This window comes from Leuresthes tenuis, unplaced genomic scaffold, assembly GCF_036924035.1.
Source record: "Leuresthes tenuis unplaced genomic scaffold, fLeuTen1.0.hap1 SCAF_5, whole genome shotgun sequence".
Taxonomy (NCBI): domain Eukaryota; kingdom Metazoa; phylum Chordata; class Actinopteri; order Atheriniformes; family Atherinopsidae; genus Leuresthes; species Leuresthes tenuis.
In genome coordinates this window covers 20,355,953-20,381,512 of record NW_027325359.1, presented here as the reverse complement: position 1 = coordinate 20,381,512, position 25,560 = coordinate 20,355,953, and the positions used below count along the sequence as shown (strand labels likewise).

At 38.8% G+C, this 25,560-nt stretch overlaps 1 protein-coding gene across 2 annotated transcripts in view; it reads right to left on the bottom strand.

The window, feature by feature from the left end:
* Window positions 1–23,325, bottom strand: part of met (MET proto-oncogene, receptor tyrosine kinase) — a 74,985-nt gene extending 51,660 nt beyond the window's left edge. For both annotated transcript variants that reach the window (XM_072386431.1, XM_072386432.1), the window contains exons 1-2: window positions 23,065–23,325; window positions 20,301–21,501 (exon numbers count right to left, since the gene is read on the bottom strand). In XM_072386431.1, coding sequence (XP_072242532.1) covers window positions 20,301–21,501; window positions 23,065–23,093 — 1,230 coding nt within the window. In that variant the 5' untranslated portion in view covers window positions 23,094–23,325. The remainder of the gene's footprint in view (window positions 1–20,300; window positions 21,502–23,064) is intronic.
* Between the last annotated feature and the right edge of the window lie 2,235 nt (window positions 23,326–25,560).

The window sequence follows — 25,560 nt, the reverse complement described above, 5'->3', positions numbered from 1 at the left end:
ACATGTACAAACTTAGTCTTTCTCGCAGACCGCTCAGTTGACTCCCTCACTGGAATAACAGACCTGTCGACTGTTTGTGTAATGGTGGACTCTAGAGAGATTTGGTTGTTGTTAGGGTGTGAGGAAATGCGTTTTTTAGAGAGAGCGGAATGCGAAAGAATGTGAAATGCACATATGCTTGTGTGTGTGTGTGTGGAGGGGGCAGGGTGCTGTAATGTTGGAACATGCATTACAGCACCCCACCTGGACTCAGGCGCATAATACTCTGCAACCTGACTCTGTGTTGCTGTAAAAAACGTGATGTGTGAGTGTTTAAATACACAGGTGGCAACAAGTGCATGCTGTCATGTGTTAATGTATTTTAACATGTGTGCATGTGGTGCTACACTGCTGGGGACAATCAATGAGTAAGAAAAGCTGACAATAAGGCGTGGAACGACCCTAGCACTAATAGTGAAGCTGGCCTCGACCTTGCATGGCGCCAAGGATGCAAAGAAGGACTATAGCTCTGTTTTGCAAAGGAGGCCACCGCCATGGGCAGAAAATGGCTACACACATGAACAGGTCCAACAGAAAACATGGAGAATAAATGAATATTCTAAAGTGAAGACTTTTTATATATATATATATATGTACATATATAGATGAACTAAATAAATTACATATAAATTTAAGTCTCTATAGCCTGACAGGGCTGTTAGGACATATTTTAATTATCTTTATACAAATAGGAATTACTGTTTGCATAACAGATTTTGATGATTTAGTACTTTGGTACTTTTCATATAAAATATTTATTCTTGAAGATGAGACAGCGGAAATTTTCACAGCTATTGCAAAAGTTATAGACACAACATTTCAATCCCATTGAAATATGAAAAAAAGACAAAAAACTAAAGTGAAACAAAAACTCTGCTTTTTTTTAGACTGACAGTTCAAGACATTTAACTTGAAAGTATGCATGCTGCTAGTTACACAGATCATATACCCCTGGCTTCATTTAATGATTTAGCATTTAGATTTAAGGTTTCCTAAAGTAGAAACTATTCTCACGCCAACTGTGAATGTCCCAGTGCAGTGCAAATACATCCTTCATGTAGAATTCCACCACTTTCTTTTATCAGCCCCATGGGAACAAAGTAGGAACAACAGTGATATCTTTGCTCTGTGTATGAAAAGTGAGATATTTACATGTACAGTAAATGCAGAACAAAAGCAGGTTTCACAAAATTTTGTAATATAACCAAAAGTTAGCATGGCAATGTGTCAATTGCACTGGGTCATTTTCAAGTAAGTAAGCCAAGTCAGGGGGAAGCATACGGTATACAGCATGCTTACTCTCCTCTTGTCCATCTAAAGTTTGCTATGGCTCCTAACTGACCATAACCATATAATATAATAAATAATAAATATAGAGACCGTTTCATTCCTCAGCCCTAACCCAACCCCTTCAATATATGAGCAAGCCTTTTGATGTCATCATTTTACATTTCATACATTCAAGTCATTCATTTAGTCAAATTATACACATTTATGGTAGTGATTTGTACTGCTACTGTATATCAGATGTGGTTACACAATCAGATAATGTACAAGATTTTTTTAATTAAATACATCTCAGATGAAATGTGGACTAACAGGCCCAATTTGTCAAAAATAGATAGATGAAGTTTATTGTATTAAAAAAAAATAGAAAATTAGTCAGCAGATCCAGCAGACACATTAGTTGTGTCTCTGTTGTTCTTTCTTAGAAATCATCAATCTCAGCAAATACACATTTCTCCCACAATTTCTAAAGGTCCAATATACAACTTTAGAAAAGCACTGAGGGTCGCACTGGAATCTAAACTAAAAAGTAAAGCTAACTTGGGAGCCTTCAAACAGGTCATAGATCACTTTATCTAAGGAAAACCATTCCAATGTGGACTCTGGTATTTATGTCTTTTTTGTGTGAGGCTTTATAGCTGAATGATTTGGCGTATTCAATGAAGACAAATCTTCACTCAATTTTCACAATGCTGTAGAGACCCATATCCACTAAGATCCACTCCGAACCAGAGAGAAGGTGCTCTCTGTGAGAATGTCAATACACAGCTACATCTGACATAGTAAATAATTGTTGCCGTAAGAGAGCCCAATTGAGGCAATCGCACTACATTCATGAAACTGTAAATATGAAAACATGAAAATGTAAACAGAGAAGTAAAACACACAAAATAAGGTAAATTACATATTTTTTGTCACACCACCTAATATTGTCCTTATGTAGGGCAAATATAACATAGTTTTATGCTTTCTAAAGGTTTATTGTAATTTTTTTCTGCTTTAAAGCATATCTTGTCCTGTTATAGAGCCAAGATAAAAAAATATTATATTTAAACACAGTTTCGCACCAATTTTAGCTACCCTTCATCTGATTTCTGTACCATCTCTGTCCCTAAAATTATAAAGTGGCATGCTCGTTCATACCTGTATGATCTCCTTAAATCTTGTAATCCATCCCATGCTCCTTTTCTCAGAATAAAAGGTCTTGTCTGTCCTCAGAGTTAAACTAAATCAGCAGACTGCACATTGCTGGAGTATTCCTTTAATCTAAGACTTTGAGGCTGCACAGTTAACTGACCATTCCACGAAGACAACGACTATAGTGTTTATACTGACTGTTTTATCCTATACTTTAACAAAAATAAAGTCCAAGCTTACGTTTTTCACACTCACAACAAAGAATTTGCATTTCAGAGTTCATGCCCATTTTATGAAAGTTTTCAAGCGTATGATGGAAGCTATATTCCAGCAGGGAAGAAGTGAGAAAGACGGCATGATTATTTTCATTATTGTTCTAACAAATCACTTCCTGAACAAACAAAAAATGTTCTGCCAACACCTTCCACTCTTTTTTTCTATTTCCTTTACCTCCCTCCACATACAAACTTGTACAGTCCATCCTAAATAATCTGCTGGTATGTGTATTTCTCACATAGGAGCAAAGCACTGTCCAGACTCTTAGCGCTACTTAACCACCTTAATGATATGAAACCTGGCTGGGTGAGAGATGATTCTGCATCCCCCATCTTATCCGCCGCCTCTAAAAGACTAAAATATCATCTCTAAGCACACAGTCGGGGAGGATTTTTCCCCTCAGCTTGACACAGCTACTTCTGGTCCTGCATGAATCAACACATTTTTCTTCTCTTCCTGTCTAAGATAGAGGATTCATGCGATTCAAAACATAGCAAAGAACGATGGACCACTGAGTTCAGTGATGGAGTCCAACAGACACTACAGCTGCTCTCAGAGAATTGCTTTGATTTCACTTCTTTAAAAAAAGCAGCAGAACATTCTTGAGAAGAGCTTTCCAGAGGTGTTCTGCAAATATACTGTGGTGGGTCTCACCAGCAACAACGATGAGACAAATTACAGGAGTGAGGTGAGCTGTCTGACCTCTTGGTGCAGGCACAGCAATCTCTCCCTGAATGTGGAGAAGACAAAAAAGATTGTTGTGGACTTCAGGAGAGCGCAACTGCTCAGATATTCAGCATGAAACTGCCATATCCGTGTTATTTTCTGATACAATTAAAGCGCTGTTGGAGGCTAACCTGCCTGTACGTAATGCTATGATCAAAATTAGGCCCGGCTGGAACACATATGTTTCAATATCATGCTGAACCCTGCAAAGCTACTACTTCTTGGGCTCTTCCAGGTAAACCTAGACAGGGTCCTATATTTGAACATAAAAAGGTGACAAATGCAAAATATAAATAATGCTATATGATTCATTAGAAAGAACAAGCAGACCGTGAGGGCTGATTAATTGGCTAAAAAGCTGGTAGGTAAGGACACAAAAGCTTTTTGGAAAGAGGTCAAAAATATTAATAATAGTAAACCTTGGCACTGATCTGTGCCTATATGGTCTAAAGGAAGTATTGAGTAATTACAATAGCAAGAACTCTACGATTTTTCTGTGTTTCTTAGATGCCACAAAGGCCTTTGACCGTGTAAACTACAGCAATCTATTTCTAAAATTGAGTCAAGCTGGTGTATCTGTCATATTGGTATGCTAATCAAACCATGCAGGTTAAGTGGGACACCAGTGTGTCTGCACCCTTTCGGGTCAGTAATGGTGTCAGACAAGGAAGCATTTTATCCCCTGCATTGTTCAATTTTTATATGAGTGACCTTTCTTAGCAGTTAAATCTGTGTAGAACTGGCTGTATGGTTGGAGACACATTTGTTGTAAACCATTTGATGTATGCTGATGACTTAGTGTTTTTTAGTCCAAGTTCAGCTGGTCTTCAGAAGCTGCTTTATGTGTGTTCAGTATACAGTGAACTCCATGACGTTAAATTCAATCCATCAAAAAGTGTAATTCTGATATATCGCACTAAAGAAGACAAATATAGGGCTTTCCCTAATTTTAAGCTGTCTGGGATCTTACTGAACATCTCAAATGAAGTAAAATATCTCGGTCATGTGCTGACTCATCTATCAGATGAGGACATTTACCGTCAGGTTTGAATGTTATATGCTCAAGCTAATGTCCTAGCTCGGAAATTTGGATATTGTTCTAATGAAGTTAAAATGAACTTGTTTAGATCATATTGTGCTTCTCTGTATACGGCACACTTATGGTGCAGTTATAAAAAAGCCAGCCTCCAGAGACTGAAGGTGGCTTATAATGATGCCCTAAGATTTTTGTTAAAGAAGCCCAGATGGAGCAGTGCCAGTGAACTGTTTGTCTGTTAATGTCAGCTCTTTGATGACTGTTTTTAGGAATCTTATGTATAAATGGATTTGCTGACTAAATGAGTCCAATAATAGAATTATCTTACTGCTGACTAACATTAAACATGCAGTGAGATATACATCTGTATTTCGGAAAACATTGGTATGACTGCCTCCTAAAAGATTAGGAGTCTTTATGTATTTTCTCTAATGTACTTTTCTTCTTCTTTTTTTTTCTTTTAATCTTATTGCTTTCTTTATGTGACATGGCCTTTGAGTCTGTCATAATAAATCTATCCATCTAACCAGTTATAAGCTATTGTTACATACTGCTCAATTGTTTACATTGCATAGCATTCTGAAACCGCCACTACATCATTTACTGCATCCACAGTCTGTTATTTGTATTTATACTTTATATTTTATACTTATAGTTTACCATTTTTGCTACTTTTTTACACTATTTTATACTTTTTCTCCTTATACTTCTTTTAAAATTTCTGATATTTTCTTATACTAAGACTTTTTATTTAGTGTTTACTGTTTCACTTTTACTGTGTTGTTAAGGAGACAGAGTCACGAAATTTCAATTTGGAATATGTCTGAGTATGTATTACAGAATTAACAATAAAGCTGACTTTGATACCTTTTGGTCAGACTGACAAAGCGGCTTAAGTTACAGTCTGCAGATCAAAGGGAATTAGCTGGGTCAACTCCTTAATACATTCTTGCAAATTACAGACGGAAAAGAAATCTAGAGAACATTTTTGTATCATTCCAAGTCACTGGAATGATCCAATCAGACTTATTTATGTGGCATTTACCTAACAGATAAGTCTGTCTTACATTGTTTGATTAGTGCAACATCCATGAGGCTCCTATCCTAGGTGTTTCATAAACGCTTCAGACATAGGAGATACATTACTCCATATAAACTCAGGCTTGTCATGCGTGGCTTGCATTTTCCACATGAGAAATACAGTAAAACACCCCTGCTGGACCCATTCTTTTCTTCTTGACTTTTATTTGTTTAAATACTGAGGTCATGTCGATATTTGGGACATCTGCTGCGAGGATGCTGTGCCAGTGACCCTTGTACAGAATGCAAGTGGGAGAAGTTAAGGAATTGTCCATCTTTGCTTTGAGAGGATTTCACAAGAAAATTTTCCTTGTAGATAGAAGTTAGAAAAGCCCTCCGGTTGAATTTTCTGCTTTGTACTTCTTCTACTTAATTTATTTTCCCCCCAATATTGGGACCACCACAGAAAAAAAGGTTAGTAACAGCCACTGCATAGGCATTCATCTCAGAGACAGTTGTAAAACAAAGATGAATAAAGCCAAAACTGTCAGCATGTCTACATAGCTATTCAAGTGCATTCAAAAGCAAAATATGTTTTAAATCATTTGAAAGAGTTTACATTTTCCTCAGATGAATATTTTGTAGATCTTTGTAGAGGATAACAAATGTAATGTGGATACATTTAGTTGTGGATAACACCCTGTCCTAATACTTTCTCATTGCACTGTAACTAAATGAGTAATGACAAAATGTCTTCTTTTGGGGGGAGTGCAAATGAGCGTCCAATAGTGCCTTGCTTTTCAGCCTGTACATAACTCACACAGGATGTTATTTTAGAGCATTACTGTCCTTCTGAGGTCACATTGATCTCCAATCTGACAGCTGAGTGGTCGTATTTACTGAAGTTGCTATCTTACATGTGCACTTGATTATAAAGACACATGGACGTAAAGGGGAGGCTGATTTACTGTCCACGCCGCTTTGGGGAGTTAGCAACCAATCATCTATGTACATGACTTTATTAGCATTAGCGTTACTCTTTTCCATTGATAACTGCAGTCAGAGGGTGGTTTTAAAATGCAGCTGTTGTGTCGTGCAGAGGAAAAAGTGCTTTACTGAAAATGTCAAAAATACTCTCTGCTCATTTTTAAGCTGGGATAGGCACCAAAGTTCCAAAAAGATATATACTGATATTTTTAATAGTTATTAGCCTGAATCTGTCTGTCTTTTCTAATTTTTTTATTTTTTTATTCCTGCTTCCTAGCAGTCTGGAATAATCAGATCCAGCCACCAGTGCAGACACTTGGCTGAATGTTCACAGTAAATCTTTCATTTTGAGCAGAAATTGCCAAAAAAAAAGGCTCTTCAGGCCTTCTCGCTACCATTTAAAGCATAAAACATTCATGACTATAAGTGTGTCTCTCTGCTTCTTTTTTTCAGATATGAGAGGCGAAGAGAGCTGCTTCCTGATGCATGAGGTAAGGCGGGGAAAGAGCAGCCAGTTGAGTTGTGGCTCAACAGCAGCCGTTAAGGAGCAGCCAGATAACCTCAGGTTGTAGACAGCACCTGCCTGCATTTCAGCAGCAAGGCAGCATATCAACTGAGGGTCAACACAGTGTCTGAACACACAGGCCTCCTCACCTCAGCACAGTTCCCGATGAGGTGAGATCACCAGCAGGCATTGTACTAACTGTGCTCACACAGAGCAGAGCTGAGATCAGAGCCAGACGACTACCACCAAACTGATGGGAGTGCTAGGGTGGAATATGAAATGTGGCACAGAATGTGGAGGAGAATGTTCTTGACAGGAAGCATGCCTTTTATTGCTGAGCCGCACGGCCCTTCACATTTGTTCCTTTTCATCAAGTGCAAATGTAATTTTCCAGCAGCTAAAAAACCCCCACAGAAAACCCACTGAATCACAGTCAAAACCTCATCAGAACACTTCTTTTTATAGAAGCAAATCTTTATGAAGCTATCATAAAATATTTCTCAGCATGCTGTGAAAGCTTGCAGGTGGCAGCCATTTGTGAGCCTCAAGACTGCATGAGGAAGCAAACGAGAGACTAACAAGAAAGCCTGTTCTCAGAGAGCTGACCATGAGAGCAACAATGCATTTTGTTCTGGTTTTTCACACTTGTAAAAATCCTGGAAATTGGCTTCAGGCTTTGACAGTGTTGCTCATCCTCCATTGTACACATATATCAACAATATTTAGTGATCAGGGTCTAAATAATTTCGCTGTATCTGCTTGCACTCACTCACTCACTCACTCACTCACTCACTCACTCACTCACTCACTCACTCACTCACTCACCTACCTACCTACCTGCAGGACCTGAAGCCAGCTCCACATGTAGACTTCATTAAGAAGGCTTGCTTCCATGTCATATTTTTAAAAATTAGCACGTTTGAAGGTGAGTAATGCAACCAAACAATAACAATAGTTATTTTACTTGAAAGAACCTGCAGTCAGAATTCTTCCAAAACAACAACACTAACAATTCAGCCAAATTTGCAAACATAGCAAGAAATAATTCTGTCAAAGCTGTTTAGGAAAGCTACTTTTTCTGGTCTATTTCTAGGACTCTTTATACAAAATAGCCCAAAACAATCCTGTCAGACTCACACTGCTCACAAATTCAGGCCTTTAACCGTAAAACACACAACTCATTCCCAAGGAAAGCTACTCAGGCTACTCAGGTGTGAGCTTTCCTTCTTCTTGCTGTATGACTCAAGCCATGATCACCGTTAAGAACTATAAGATCAAAGCCTGTGGAGACAATGTCTGCCTTGTCTCAGGAATTTAAGAGATAGCCTTTGTGTTTGTGGGGTATTGTTTGGGTGCACAGCAGAGTGATAAAAGTCATACAAGTGTGTGGACAGAGAGATGGAAAGCAGGATCTGTTCCCCATTTACCTCCATTACTTGAGTACACATTCAGACATATACATTAAATTCCTTGCTTGCATTGTGTGAGGATTACTGGTCGAATGGAATGGGGGGGATTAGTCCTCATCTGAGGTGAAACTTTCCTGTGGAATGAAAAGGTGTCCACTTCCATTTAGTAAGAACATAGGTAGGTTACTTCACTGATTACGCTTGTATTCAGAAAACATGCTGCAATCACTGATAAAGTCTGCATCTGGAAGAAAATGAGCAAACCAATATATACTTAAAGGGTCAGTTCAATCAAATGAAAGTAGTCTTTTTGAGTTGTAGTGTTTCTCTTCTCCCTTATCTCTAGCGGTATGTAAGACATTTTTGTTTTCACAAGCTAGGTTTTGAGATATTTGTCACTGAATTTCTTAATCTGCCCATTTGAAATTCAAATGGGCAATTTTGTCTGTAAATCAACACCATGTAGATGAATGGACACTTTAGTTTAAATGTAATTTTTCAAAACTAAAAGTCAATCGTTATCCTCTTTGTTAGGACGAAGGCAGTTCCACAGTTCGGGCTAATAAATCCATCAGCATTCTGACGTGATATGACAAGAGGTGAAAGAGAAAATGTATGACATCATTTGTGTGAACTGACTTTTCAGAGATTCAGTATTAAGCTGCAGGGATTGATAAACTTAATACTTATCTTGGACAACACACTAAACCTCAAGTCACTCCTGTTGGCCAAACAAGCGCCCCCCGTTGTCACTTTCGATCGACTGTTTTGAGTAAACATGCATCTCCAAGACAAAGTCGCTGGTTTCCATCTGTGCAGCTACTACAAGAAGTCCCAAAGCTCGAATAATATGGAGATGAGATCTCTTGCTGCAGGTCTGTTGGGATCATTTGCTGCTCCAGTGAACTTTGCGATCATGAGCTTTTCAAATGGGCAGATTCAAACTTTATGACAAAACGAAGGACCCAGAGCCATGGAAATAAAGAGGTCGAGGTGAGGCCGCTGCTCAGGACAGCAGGAGGAGAGGATATTGCTTTTGGTCCTTCATTTGGAGCAGACAGATAAGCATCCACATGCCTCATTGCAGTCGAGAGCAGGATATCACCATGTGATGAAATAGAAAAGTAGAAGGCATGCGGCTGATTAGGAAATAGCTTGGAGCCCTTGACTCATAAGCTCAGCAGAGCAAAGCTCCTCCGTATTTGACACTAAACAAGTGTATCATGAATAGCTTGTGGCACTGCTGGCAAGTGGCTCTGTGCTTGTAAGGAAAGCATTTAAGAAATCAAATCAGAGATGAAACAGTCAGCAGGATGGTAATTGCGGAAAGTATCTACTTTGCAACAGTGTCAAAACAGAGAGATGAAATGACTCTGCCACAAAGATCACCAAAGCACTTTGTGTAATTGGCTGGAAAAAGAGCCCCCCCCCCCAGCGTTACATCAGCCACCAAAGCAGAGGATGGATTAAAAAATCCAATACATAATGTATATCTGGAAGTTGCAGCAAAGAAATAGTTTCAACAAAAGATTAATCAATTAGTTTATAGAAATGAGTTTTTATGAAAAAAGAAAACAAAAGCAAGTCTACAAGAGGTAGAACAGGTTCCAATATTACTAAAGATACTAAAAGCAAAAGCAAAGGCAAGAAGAAAAATTACATGAACATATTTCTAAAAAACATGAAATCCAGTACCTGTTTGTACTGTTTCTGATGTTAAAAATGTAATCTATTAAACTCTTATTTCTCAAAACGAAAGAGTTTGAGAATAGAATTGAAAAATACTGTCAGTCAGTGAGGAAAAGGGCAATTTGCCAGCTGTAGAGACAGATGGAACAACAATAAAAAGATGTACAATAAGAGGTGAAATTGTTTGCTTTGATTGACTAAGACTGTAAGTCTAAAACATATTTAATATCCAAAAATATGGAGAAAAAAGAAAGCTAAACATCCCATTTGGGAAGTTAGATAGACAAGAAGAGCAAACAAAACAAAACAAAAAAATAAACAGAAACAAGTGATGGATGTTTATCTCACAGATAATAAATAATAAAAATCTTAGCAGCTGTGTCCTAAATTGTACAGTATTAGGCTGATTTGGCTGATGGTGATTTCCCAGTGTGCTTCTTGAAAGACAGCTTGTAGGCACTGACGGTTTGCATATTTACTACTCTTTTATTTATCTTAGAAACAGAGATAAGATGTGCATACAAAAGTCTGTGTAAAAAGATTTACCTTTGCAGCGTTGCAGCAAAACAAGAAACTGAACCCCCGAGCTAATGATTAACTCTGCCGGTTCAAAACTAAACACCATGGCATTGAGCTAATGTGAAATCATGTAGAAAATCGTCAGGAAATGCCTGCTAACATGCACAGGCTCACACTGCTGCCAATAGAGCTGCTGGATGGGCAGTGTTCTTAGTCTTCGCCTGTTCTGTTCCGCTGTTCTAAAAGTTTTTGTGTGGGTTTCCTCTTGCTCAATCAAAGAATTGTGAAATTCGTTATTCACAAAGGTGAGCATCGATCGAGATTAATGTTCTATTTGAGCACGATCTGTGGCTCGTCATGACTGGAACAGCTCATAGTACATCAAGACTATTTAGAGGCTCAATTTAAGTAAGCTGTGACTTAAGATACAATGTTTGTTTTGTTTTTTTTGTTTGTTTTTATTCCTGGTGTGCCATGACGCTGCAGGGTGATAAAGGAGCCCACCTGAGAGTGTGGAGTGAGGAGCCAGCTCTCACTATTATAGCAGCGTCAGGGCATGCAAAAGTTTTTAGACCTTACAGACAAGAGCAGCAGTTTTGCAATGTCTTCAGTATAATGAACATTGTGATTACCAATGTTTTCACAATTAATCATGGGGTCAATATAATGTAATAATACAGTAAAAGTCCGAATTGAAAAAGACCATGAATATATTTAACATGCTGAAATTGCCTCCCATATCTTATTACTATGCCCATAGACAGGCTGCTTTCACCATTTTGTATCGTCATTATGAAGCATTTAATTGAACAAGCCACAAACTCCTCATAAGGAGGATGAGGCAAGTAAGGCTCAGTGCTTTCACTCATAAGACTCCTGTTCAAATTCACAACAGTCTTCAGTTCCTTTATTAATTCACCGATTCTTTTTTTTTTTTTACTTTTCACTCACTGTTTATGTATGATGACTATTTGCTTCAGGTTAGGCAATACAGTGTCCGAGTTCAAGGTTTAGCTCCTCAGTCAGGTTGCAAAAACTCATGATTTGGGTTAAAATATGCTCTCAGACAACAGATTCCTTCTGGGCTAAATGGCTAACACCTTTAGATTTTTGCAGAAGACTAACCAGTTGCTGGGGCTCCATAGCTGTTTTTTATTTAAATTTAGAAGCCGTGAAAGGGAAAAAGGAAATGGAAACAGTAATAATATGGAAAAATGTCCAAAAAAAAGTTTACACACTCACTTGAGGTGGTTTTTGGCTGTTTTTAAGAAAACTTGATGTGCATTAAGGGGGAATGTAAACAACTTAGTAATCTGCATCTGATCTGGTAAAGATTAATATGACACAGCTCAACAACTAAAAGAGATTCAGGATCTTGAATAATAGTTTAAATATTATATAACAATGAGGACACATAAATTAGATTTAAATTTGACATTTTACAGTGAATAAATTACTGAAGAAGAGCTCCCTTCATTTTCCTCTTGTGCATGTCCACCACAGCTGTTGTTGTTTTCTTCCTTAAAATGTGTTTTTGGTGAAGACAACTACTTATTTACTGTGTAACCTATGCCACCGATGTCTAGTGACATTAATAGCTTAGTTTATTCTCCTTAAGTGAGTTAATAGAAATGTCACTGATTCACTTTTCTTTTTTGCAGCTTTTCAAAAGATCCCTTAAGATTTGCATCAATAGCAAATATCTGGTTAAATCTAAACAATACTTTTTGATTATTAGTGAAGGTTGTATTGCTAGATAATAATCTATTAATTAACAAATTAATAATTTAATGTAAGGATTTATTTAATGTAAGTATATGCTACATTACACAGTGAATTTGTTCTTTTTCTTACAGACGTCTACTGATGTCATCAGATGTCAACAAACAAGCATGTTTTCCTACCTCTGCTCCGTGTGAGTGCATGTGGGCATCAGTGGATGTGTGTTAGCATGTGTTAGGAGCTACAAGCATCTAACCAGGACACACCATATCTGATCCCGTACTCATTACAAACATGCACTCACTGTCCTCTATCAAAACAGACCCATGAAACACATTGGACAGGACCTGACAAGAACGTAGTACTCCCATTCTTTTGTTACATACTGCTCCCAGCTTAGCGGTGGCATGGACAGGCTCGGGCATGCAGTACACAATCTGCGACATCTGTGAATTTGTAAGGGATGGTGGTGCCTTGTGTCATGTTCTTTTTTCTTTTCCTTACTTTATGCTCATGCTGCCATAATATAATTGATATGTGCTGTAATTCTTCTACTGCAACGTCTCCCTGTGAACATCTGTTACTTGTGTGTGGAATGGAAAATCCTTTGAGAGCTAAATCCATCACAGCTTGTAAAGAAAACGGTAGATTTTCAGTGACTGATAAAGCATATTCTGACTGCCAATAGTGATAAATAAGTATGTAATATTCCAGGCAAGTGATACCTTATAAACATAGAGGAAGATCTGACAACTTTCAACTTTTTTAATTAAATGAGAGTATTACAACACGTGAACATAGAGACAAAAAGTGGCATACACCATACAAAAAATGCTCATCCTTCATCTTATTCATATTGTTCTGGATAAACTCTCTTTGCTGTAGATTGTTCTCCAGCTCTTTCTCCACACATTCCTTGTCTGTCTCTGTACTGTATGAAGAAAGGCAAAAATGCCCAAAAAATATTTCAAATAGTAGCAGGAGTAGAAGTAATTGTTTCTGGTATAGATGGTAGACTTGATGCTACTATACTACATCTGCACATCTGGCTCATGTTCAGGCAAACAAATACCAGCTTAGTGATGCCATGAACAGGTACGAGCATGTGGGACTGAAAACCATGACATCTACAACAAAACCCTGAATCAGCAGCACAACTGAGAGATTTGCTGTATTATTTCCTTTTGTCAGGCAGCCGTGGGTCTAGTCACTTGAACTCATTACACCAGTGGAAAACTACCACACATGTATGAGAGGTGAGGGACACTCAAACTGATGACTGATCAGTTTACTGCTGTCAAATTACAACACGTGTCAAATGACAGACAAGGATGTTGGATCTATGCTTCGACTTGTGAAGCATGTAGTGTTTGAGCTTCAAGGAAACTGATAGAAACACATTCGAGTATCTAAATAATGATGATTTTATCACATGTTCCTACAAATTTTGTATACACCTTATCTTTGTTTCGCTCCTTGAGTATATCAACACAGGACTGTTTTAATAACAGTCCTTTTAATAAGGAATATGAAAATTATTTTTATACACTTTCTAAAATTATAAAATGTAACAAACCCTTGAATTTGTTTAAATGTTTGAACCCTGATAGAACACAAGCACAAAATAAATCATTTTTGGTGTCGTCACTGACCAAGTTAATTGTATTTACAAATTATAAACTAATCTAATTTTTAACACTAGTAAGACACTCAGAAGTTGAGAAAGAGACAAAGACAGGAAAGTTTATCGAATTATCAAGTAACACTTTTCTAGTTTAAAAGGAACATCCGCTGAAGACTTACTACGCAAGTGGTCATGGCTCACCACCTGAAGCCTAATTATATCTCATCCATCAGTTAAAAAAAAAATTTCTCAGTTCAAAATTAGAAAGAACTTTGGCTTTTCAACATCTATAAGGTGATGTATCAGTCTCCATAGCATGCCATTTATGTCAGGGTACCATTGATGCCAAGAAGTAAATTGGAATTTTGGAGAGAAATACAACCCCAATCATGGCAGCTTCTTTTTGTTTCCCAAGAAGTAAGTGGTCATTTCTGTAAGACAAAGCAAAATCTCATCTTGTACGACTTACAACAGTTTAGCTTCATTAACACATAGTGTGTGAGCTTGACTGGCCTGCCTGCAGTCAAGTCCTGTCTTCTATTGAAAAGGTATGGCACACCATGAAGGAGAGTCATACTATGACAACCACAGACTTTTTAATTGGGTGAAATCTTGAATCTTGACACATGTTCTGAGAAAATAGTTCTCTTCTGATTTTCTTTTAATGTGTTGCTGCCATCAGCTTTGTTTAGATTTTCTAGATATATTGAAGTTGATCAGTTCAGACGCTTATACTTGTGTATGCTAAATAAAGATTGAGATGAACAAACAAATCTAAAATTTAGGTTTCTGTGACATTTTAGAAAGCTTCCAAACATTTGTGGAAATGGGGTTTTAAGTTATATTCAGAAACTCTCTGAAGGGTTTTCAGATTATCTCAGGAGAGACAAGTCTAATCAAAGTGCTTCTCAAGATACAGGTCTTGCAAGCTTCTAAATGCTTGTCAATAAAAAAAGACAACATGTGTGTTTAGCAGACTTTTTTATTTTCTGCTTTTGTGTTGTTTTTCAACAAATCAAACTTGATTTTTTTTCCATATAGTTATGTCAAGGCTAATTAATTTATGCTGCTTTTTTTAAAAATCTTTATTTATTTATTTTTTACAAGGTCTCACAATCTCAAAGGACAAAGACATAAGAGCCTTTATCTGATGATAATATAAAATTCAGTTTACGGTGCTATCCACTGTGCAGCCTCAAATGTCTTTATGTGTAAATCGAAAGTCGTATCTTATCTAGTAACCAAATAACTAGCTGGAAAGCCAAATATGTCCTTGAACTTGCAAAAATAGATGTTTATTCTATTTTATAATCACAGACATTACATAAAATCAAAGAGCCTCTGTGGTTGCTTGTTTGGCATTTTTTCATGCAAGCATTTGAAACTTGTTCATTAAAACAAGCAGTGTAATTAAAATGACTGTCGGTCAAAAGCATCTCCCTCGCTGGAATTATATTACATGCACACACTATAATCAATCAAGCTGAAGATTCGATTTAAAAGCAATCAGCATTTGGTGGGTTTTCTCAAATCAATGGTAATCAGATGATAATTCTGACCCCGAATGTGGCTGTTCTTTATTTCTGGTTCCTGCTCCTTCAATGGGGCTGATGGGAATGGATGCCAGGCGGGTTGGGAGGGCTCCAAATCCTCGTCATGGCTCTGCACGCTACATTAGCCAGGAAAATAGCTTTACATGTCTGTTTTGAAAGTGATACTGTCAGACCAAAGCATTTCCTGTGGGATGGATCAATAGCTAAAAGAGGGCTTTTGATATCTGTGAATTTCTGTGAGGGGTGAAGATCCACAGAAAAATGTGGTTAGGCTGATCACATTAACTCTTTAGTCAGTCAGATTTAATTCAGGCATACATACTTGGAAAGACTAGTTTATTAATTTCTCAAAATTTAGTATGTGTACCACTTTTAGTATTTACTTCTTTGTGTAGCATTTAAACCATTTAATATAGCTATTCCTATTTTAATAGGAGCTAATCTTAAGTGCATTTTCCTCTAGAAGAAAATTAAATCTAAATTAGGCAATCAAAATATGTTTCTATTCCAGTAAGTCAGTTTCTTCTGGCAAAGATAAGATGTCTTTTAATCTGTTACTACATTTTCATGCAACTGACAGGAGCCTGAAGGCAGAGATGGCCCCAAAGAAACTACAAAAAAAAAAAGCAGATTTACTTGGTCACATAGACATCTGAAAAGAGGGCCACTCATCATTACAACATTTATCAAATCTTACTGCCTGAGATGGAGCTGAGAGGCACATCTGAGATGACAACCACCACTTAAAAACTTCAAACATGCTCTTACTCTGAGCTTTCAACCCCATCCAGATCCCAAGTGGGAGTGTTCCATCGGGAACACACAGTTTGGTGAAGCAAATGACAAAAATAACCTCATATGTTCTTAAGTATGTATCCTCTGAGCTTTTACAACTCTCATGAATTTATGGCCGTGCTTATCTCTCCCTAACCTAATGAAAACAGAATGTCTACCTGCCATATGCCACTGGATACAAGTCATAAATCTAGGTGGTGCTATGATTAGATCATTCCACTCCACACTGACAGCAAGAGCATCAGGTGGATGGTTGTTCAGTGCTTTTTAATGTGCAGAGCTTGCTTCTCTACTTGGCAGCTGAGGACAGGAGGCTACAAGCAAGACTCAAAGCAATAAAAGCAAAATTGGAAAACAGACAAAGATGAAAAGCTCTTTTGGCAGCAGCTATTCAACATTTGACCTGATGCGTCTGCACATGTGGAGTTTTAAACTATGTGATGGAGATGTTTTGAAACAGATGATTTTGTGCCAATTGTCTTTGCACCAAACAGAGACAATGGAGTCAAGTATTCGGCAGCTACAAAAAAAAAAAAATCAACTTTCAAATCCAACTTGCAGACAAATCAAATTTAGAAGTGTTAGAGACAGAAGGACTATGCTGATAATTATAAGGCACAGAGATGCTGCAGAAAAACTGATGTCACCCCATAATCAAGTGAGTCAAAAGGAAAGAATGTCTAATAATGAAACTGTACACTCTCATTCAGAGTGATCAAAACAGTAGTTTTTATGCAACCAGTCACTGTCAAAAACTGAAGACTGACAATTACTGTTTGGGGCTTCAGGTTTGCTCTTGTCCCATGCTACAATACAGCTCCTATTATAGAAGTGTGGAGAGGGACATGAGCTGTTTGATTTGCAAAAGAAGGATGTTTGCTTTGATCCTGTGCACAGAAGCTTAGAAGACCTTGTGAGTTATCAGTCTACAGCAGATAGCTCATTCTGACTTTTGCTCATTCCCAACTTTGTTTGTGGTTAAGAAATATTGCACATCTGTTCACCAAAGGGAGACTTAGAGCCAGACGGTCTGTGGTTTGTTCTGTGGTTCTGTGCCCCAATTAAAGTCACAATTTTGCCATGAAACATGGAGTTTTAAAGTGTTTCTTATAAATCATGCATCACATGATCTAATTTTTTGACACAGATTTCCGTCAAAGGGTAGTTTGATGCTGAAAAAAGGTTGATAAAAGACAATACAAAATGACCCCATCTACATTTACCCTCATTAAAAAAGGCTCCATGTTGATGCCACCTCCACTTTCTCACAGGTGTTAGTAACAGGTGGAGGTTGAGAGGAGGAGGAACATGCCTCACCAGCATGGCGGGCTGCCAGAGCGGGTCGGGAGGATCATCTTCCGCCCAGCTGCTGATGCCCTGTTATCCCAGAGCAATTCATCATGGCTCGCTGAGAGTCAGATATGCACTGCCTCCTAACCCCTCAAACCCCCAAACATCAACGCCAAGCTTCCAGCATTCCTCACTTTCCCCTGTGGATCTCCACTGATAGCTATCAAGACAGCACTGATGTGCCAACCACCACATGATGTTTTTACATGCAATTAAAAAGCTGGTTTGAGTCTGTTTTAGGAGTTTAAACGGAGGTCAGCCTTCAGATCACTTCCTTGATATTTGCCTTTAAAATGAGTGCATTCTAAAATTAAATGACCAGACAATGACTTTTTTGATTAACAGTACAGTTCAGACTGATGCTGAGGTTAAGTAAAGATGAAGTCACACAGGGGGCAGCTCAAACACAAATATTGACAGGCCTTTAGTGGTTAGCAGTTAACTTGGTGTCATTATTGATCAGATGATCTAGCTGATTGACAGGGCCTTTTGTTGATGAATTGGAGGGCAGAGGCAAAGCAGGAAGGCTTTGCAGAGTCAAAACTGTTTTCCAGCAGCACTCAGGGGAGGGAGACTTCTCAACACATTAGATTAAAAATTAAACCATAACTGCAAAGGTAAGGTGCTGAATTTCAAGGCAAAAATACTTGGAAAGAAATCAAATAAACTGAGAGAAACCAATCAAATCTAGTCAGTGATTGTATGAGGTGTCTCTTGTTGGTATGCAAGGCCTGTAACGTCATCCATCATTTTCTCATTTCTTGGTTTTTGGGCACCAGTCTATTTCTCTGCAACTGAGGCGCATTATCAGTTGGACTCAGGTCAGGTAACTGACTTATCCAGACAAGAATATTCCGCTATTTGGTCATAAAAATCTTCTTGGTTGCCCTCTGTGTCTATCTAGAATCCTTACACTGAAAATTTGTCCACGAGAGTAATGGGGTACTCTGTTCAAAAAAGGCAACAAGTTACACATTGTTCACCAAATATGGACAAGAACAGCCTCAACTTAAAGCTGAAGCTCGGCACTCTCACCCTAATGTAATTTTCCTGAACACAATGAAAAAAGAACCACTGAACAACATTTTAACTGGACACGACCAACAATCAACTCATTAGCATTAAGTGGATACAGAATTGGCACACACAGATTTGCAGGAACCCTCAAACATATGATCCTGACTGTAATCGGGTCAATGCACATGTATACCCATGACCACAGGCGTCAGAGGTCAGAGTCAGGACCAGGTCATGCTTCAGCATTTTGCTCAAGGGCACTTGAACAGGAACAAAGCAGACATAGTGTCTGTATGTACCTGAGACCACCCAGTTTCTGAGAAAGTCTCTCCAGCCAACAAAGCAGATGAAAAGCCAAGCTCTATGATTCCAAATTATAAAAACTAAGTCATGCATACACACAGATGACTGATAGAGGCTTAATTCCTGTGTCTTAAGGTACATAGTAAAACTGTATCGTGATGATAATCCAACTTGGTATCACCAAGAGAAATCACTTTAAAGAGCAATAAAAGTGCGTGACAATACAGTAGGAGATATTGCAGCAGTCCACATTAAACAGAGTTGCAGGAATTTTCAATTTATTCAATCTACAAAACATCCACACAGAAATAATTTGATTTGAATTGATCTAATCAAGTCTCATAATATCTATTTGTAAACAAACAAATCCCAATTTGTGGATGTGTCAGCCTTCAAGGAGAAGGTTAAAAATCACGAAGAGATGCTAAGAGATTTCCAAGACAAATGTTACTGTCCCGACACATTTTTTTGAAAGTTGAGAAAAAGCAACATTTGCATTTCCCTTCAAGAAATGCAAATACTCAGTGGGTGTTCTACAATGGCTGCCTCAGCATAGTAGACACCGAGTGGCAACACCCATTCCGACATCCCGCCAGTCCGACAACCCCCCCATCCGACATCCCGCTATTCCGACATGCAAACGTCCCACTATTCCGACACGGCTTTCCGTATAAGGAAATGTGGATTACTCAAAAGGTGAGTTCCTTCTTTCTGTTCATGCATTTTACATGTTTTATCACATGTTTACAGATGAGCGTGATTAAAAACACAAAGTCTTGGCAAGTGGAGGAGGAGATGCCTTGAACGGGAAGCAGACCGTGGTGGTTTTCAATCACACACTCCAATGCCACTTGTTTCAACTTCGGAAAATTTAATCCAGGAAAAAAAGGCTTACAAACATGTCAACTAAAACTAACATATCAACTAAACAGCATGAAGTGGTCACAATTGGTGTTTTACGCATGCCTCTGTGCATCTGGCACATGCGTCTTCAGGCTCTCCCACATTGGTTTGTGGATGAAAGCTATATGTTCAGCTCCCCTTACGTGTAAAACCAATCTCTAAGTGACATTTTGCTATTAAAAGGAATTGTCGGAAAGGCAGTATGTTAAAAACAAAACAAAACAAACAAACAAAAAAACATACCGTCATTCAGACCATAGGAGGAAAAAAGTGTCGGAATGACGGGAAGTTTGATAGAAATATTAAGTGTTGCCATTCCGACAATTGGAGGCCCAAGTCGGACTGGCGAGATGTAGGAATGTCAGCCTGTAACCGTAGGTACCAGCCCTCTCCCAGCTCTTACCACATTGTAGCAGGACTTCTTGTCTGATCCAGTGAAGTGATACAATTCTACTGTGTTGCAACTCTGCATGTACATCTTGAACATGCTGTTGATGTATTTCAGGGACATGGCGCAGACGGCCGAGTTAGGGGTCGGCTCCGGAGAGTTCGGCTTCCCTCGAGCAAAGGCTGCAAACAGCACGTCGTCACCTTCGTCCACCTTTAGCTGCTTAAGCAGTTCCACATCATTGCCCACCTTGGTGACGTGGGCGGCCTGAAGGATGTTGAACACCTTCACGTCTTCAGCGGAGCGTCGTCGCCTCTTATCTGTGCTGATGCATTCGAGGGGCATTTCCACATAGCGACGAATCACAAAGTCTGAGGAGCACATGCGGACTATGCGGGTGTGGTAGGCCTGAGAATGCCTGCTAACCCTCTGCACGGTGAGGAAGTAAGTGAACGGTCCACTGTGGAAGGAGTAAACGTAGCGCAGGTAATAGTTTCCACGGAGGGATGGAATCAGGTCCATGTGTGAAAAGTTTGAGAAGAAAGTGAAGCCGTTCTGGCTAGTCTTCATCTTCCGCTGAGAGATGGTGTGGGGGTTTGTTACGTTGCCTGATACGTTTCCTGTGCTTGGGATCTCTGAGTTTCCAACAAAAAACTTGATGACATTGCTCTCCACATTAAGCACCTGAGAGCCTGATGGGCTCACAACAACATCTGAGTCACCAGGCTGACCCTCGCCTGGCCTCACCTTGTCGGCGAAGCAGTAGACATCTTCATCCACAGTTTTTAGCATATTGTCTTCATCAAGAACGTGACGGCGGCACACCCCATTATCTGCTGAGCCACAGCTGTACAACCCTTTGTCGTAAATGTTCTCCACCACTAAAGCGATGTTGTGGTTGTCAACCCTTCCACCACTGCCTGTTTTCGTCTGTGTCTGGCCACAAGTCTCGTTCGCAAGCAGTGGCCCTGTGTGGTACTCTGACAGCTTGGTAAGGTTTGGGGCCAAAGCGTAGATTCTGTTGACAGCACCAATATAAATGATCCCATCCAGCACCACCATGTTCTGGATTGGAAAGTCTGCAGTGAAGTTTAGGAGCTCATAAGTGACTGAGAGATTGAGTTTGGTGGTCTCCAAAGAATTTCCACACCGGCTCTGCATGCTGGGGCACAAAGCCCACAGTAACATTATGATATGAAGCAAATGTAGATTCATCCTGTTCCAGAAATAAGAGACATGAGAAATGAGTTAGTAAAACATCTATGTTGGAACACAAAGACCTTAAGCATTCATCACAGACATCTCTGAATAACTGGCCTCAATTTTCTGAAGTGTGAATTTTTGTAAAAAGCTGCAAACTGTGCTGATCTATTGAAAAGAAACAAGTGGAACATTGAATTTCCCTTTCAGTCTCATAAATATAACTGTGTCAGAGGCTAAAGCCAGGGTTTACTCACTTCACCACAATCAGTGATTAGCCTATACTCATACTTGAGTGACTGGAGGCTTTAATGGTGACAAAGAAGTTTTATATCAGCCTACTTATCGTGGTAACATTCACGTGTGACACCACTGTCCTTGAACAAAGCCGCAGCAAGATTTGAGTGAGCACCTCTATGATGCTTCGCTCTATTCCCAAGTGACCAGAGTGCAAGGCAAAGCAGTGAATCACCTAGAGAGGAGTCCGCTCTACAGGGCAAAGCAACCACAGGCCTAAGTTTAGACAGCAAGAGCCCAAGGGACGGGAGATAAACTCAATTAAAACAAAAGAGGTGGGAGGGAGAAAGCAAGGGGGACCGTCCAGAAAATGATAAATAACCCCACTGACTAAATGGTAATCCACTGGGAGATGATTTTAAGTGAAGGGAGCACTCTCGAGAGAAAGAGGGGGTAGCCACAACAGAGAATTTGCTAAATGTGTGTTTGCATGCTCCCTATGTGGATGCGGTTTTAACAGGATTCTCAGATGCAACCCAAAACAGGGCAATAACATCCAGCACAGTAAGCTTGGGTTTTATAAGCTATGCATTTATTTATTGGGATTCCCTGTGTGCTCATTTTGACTGATATATGCCTGATGTCTAACTGTTAAGGGCTCATTTTTACAACAAATCTGAGGGATAAAACACAATTTTCATTTATAATACCTGTAGTACTTTACTAAAAAGACTGTTACGTCGACAGAGCTGAAATATGGACAAACGTATCAAAAAAATACAGCTGGCAAAGACCTGGAGCACAACTGAGTGAGGATAGGTGGCATTATAGAAAATGAAAGTAAAATTGGGGATGTATTGGAGACGAAACCTGAAACCATAATTTCATTATAAAATAATAGACAATACTAAAGGTAAGTTCTATTATTAAGGGGAAGGGGAAGATAACACGTAACTTGTTTTGTTTGAAAATGATGAGTAACAGGGGGCACATTAATGCGCACCTGCACAGAACACCAAAAATGACACTCTCGTTGCACGGCTGCGTTTTTTTGTTTTGTTTTGTTTTTTTTGTCAAAAGACAAAAGAGGAGAGGAAAGCATTGATAATGTTCAGAGTTTGAAAGGAAAGTGACTCATGGCGAAAGGTCTCAGAAAACACTTGGCGGCATGGTACTGCGAGCCAGAAAAAACATTTCAAAACAGGCTGTTAAATTCAAAGGAGGAAAAGGAGGAGATGATGGTCTGGACTTACAGGGTCAGGGACCACCTCTGCGCTTTTTAAAATGAAAAGTGAAAGATTTAATGGGGGTGGGGAAGAGAAAGATCTAGAGATTAACTCACCTGTTAGTGGGCAAGAGCGCTGTTCGCATCTCTAATTCAAATCATGTTCCGCTGATCTCGTTCAAGAATGAGACTTCTTGACTTTCTCATATAGTCCAAAGAGAGTGCAAGGGATTCTTCTTTGCGCTCTTTAGGGAAAAAGATCCAAGAGAAAAAAATTCTCTGAAAGATTTGACTGCTTTAAATCAGTTACAAAGAGTAGTGGCTCTTTCGTCGTAACTCGTGGGACTCTACTCTGACTACACTGACTGCATCCACTGGAGACCCGCTGCTGCGCTCAAATCTCAACCCTTCTCGTGGTACGTGAAGCCCCGCCTCTTGGTCTCCACTAGCACCGCGTGACGAGTCCAGGTGCCTCACAGGCTCCTTGGTCCGTGAAGACGAGGCGGACTCTTAGAGGTTTAGTTTAGACTTAAAAACATGAGCTTTTTCAGCGTAAAAAAATATAATTTGTTACATGTCCATTGTTTTAGTAAGTTGATAACTTATTTGAAGAAGTTGATCAAAATTAAAAATGAAGAAAGATGTCTTAACTCAGAAATAGATAGATTTTGGATAAGCATTTCTGCCTTCACTTAACAAGGAAAAGCATTAAGTTAATGAAACTTTAATTAAGTTAATATTGTATTATAATTTTAAGTTAGTGCAGCTTCCTATCTGTGCACGTATTAAAGCAGAGAATGTGACCAACGGCCATTTTATGCTGCCAGACTGCACCAGCAACAGCCAGGGAGAGACTGCAAGGAGTGAAGGTCAGGGTTTGATTAACTTTACTTTTTATTTTATGTGCAATTGCAAGTAACTATCAGCGCTCAGTCCAGTTACACAACAGTAAAATTGAAATGTCCGCAGCGTGCTTTGTCCTCAGCTTTTATGTCTTCAAAGTAACTTTGTGAAATTTAACATTTTTTGGTAGTCACAATTGAAAAAAATCTTTTTTGTGGAAGAATGCTGCAAGCTGTTTTCCTCTGTATCTGCAGAAAGATTTTATGGCTTCAAAAAAGTTCCACCTTCCACCAGCATAAGGGTGAGTATATGACATTTTTCATTGAAATGGAACAATTCTTTAAGTGATGTGTTTTCACATACAGATGCTCCAACGTCTCAAGCCAAACTTCGGATCATTCTTCAGGACCTTGAAATATGCATGAAGTTGGTTACAATAAATACATTTTGACAGTAAAACTGGAATTACCATGTCTAATTTATCATGACTTAAGTGAAATAAGTTAGTTATACTCTATAAAATTGAAGTAACAATTTGCATGGACTTTTCTGAGTAGAAGAAATTTAAAATAAAGGAGTTATAGCAACTTAAATGGAGTAGTTTGACCACTTATTAACACTAAAACTTTGACATAAAAATTGAGTTGGTGCAACATAATTAAGCTTGTAGAGAACAAAACAAATCATGTTGATTGTATTAAACTACTTGAGTTAGTCCAGCCTTTAAAAGTCTCATGGGAAATACTCAATAATGGCTTAGTTGAACCAGTGTCATTTTTTTTAGAGTGTAGAACTGGGAAAGTTTGAGTTTGAAGGCACTTATTAAACATTTTTGTGTCCATAGAAAGAATTTCAACCCAATAAAACTTGATTACAGCTTTGTTTATTTTAGTCATCCAACACTGTGCGGCAATTAGGAAAAAAAGTGCTGGTCCGATTGACCTTTTGTAGAGGAGGGTCTTTTCTTCCCCTGCTTCCACCTGACTCTCCTCCAGCAGCCTTCTGAGTCAGACTACTGGTCTTCATGTTCAAACGTCTCACTCAGCCAAAAATAATGAGCTAAGTTGTAGAGGCTAAACCAACTCTCTCTCTTTCTCTGTGTGTTTGTGTGTGTGTGTCAGCAATGAATCACAGCGGGCAGCACAAAAAATTCCTTTGTTCCACTTCCTCAAAAGAGGGCACTTGGAGTGAAGACTGCAGAGCCTGATAACAGAGTGTTGATGCAAAGTAAATGCGTAAGGACCTGCCGAGGACGGTGGCTGACAGACAGAGTATGAGTGTGTTCCATTGAGTAGGTGAGTGATCAGATGGACTATGTGACATCTTCAGCTTAAAAGTTGCTGTGAGTCTCAGTCGTGTAAAGTGTCATTACAGAGTAATAGTTTCCTTTCTCTTCCTCCTTTTCTGAATATTAAAAGTTGAATGGTCCCACTGACTTTAAGATGTTTTTTCCATTCATTCTCAGAGGTTTTCCAACTCAGTCATTTCCCAGTGGACAACTTCTGTTACCTCTGACATCACACCGGAGTCATCAACCAGTGGCTGTGCGCATCATAAAGCTTTATTTCACCTCAGAGGAGCACTGAAGAAAAATACTAATTTAGAATGATATAGAGTTAAAAAAAAAAAAAAAGAAAATAAACTGTTAACATAAGAGCAGAACACACACTAGAAAGACTCTGAACCAGAGCTCAGAAAACACAATCACTGATTAAAATATTTGTCTTTCGTCTTCAGAAATCAAAACCCGAAGGCACCAATTCATGCTTT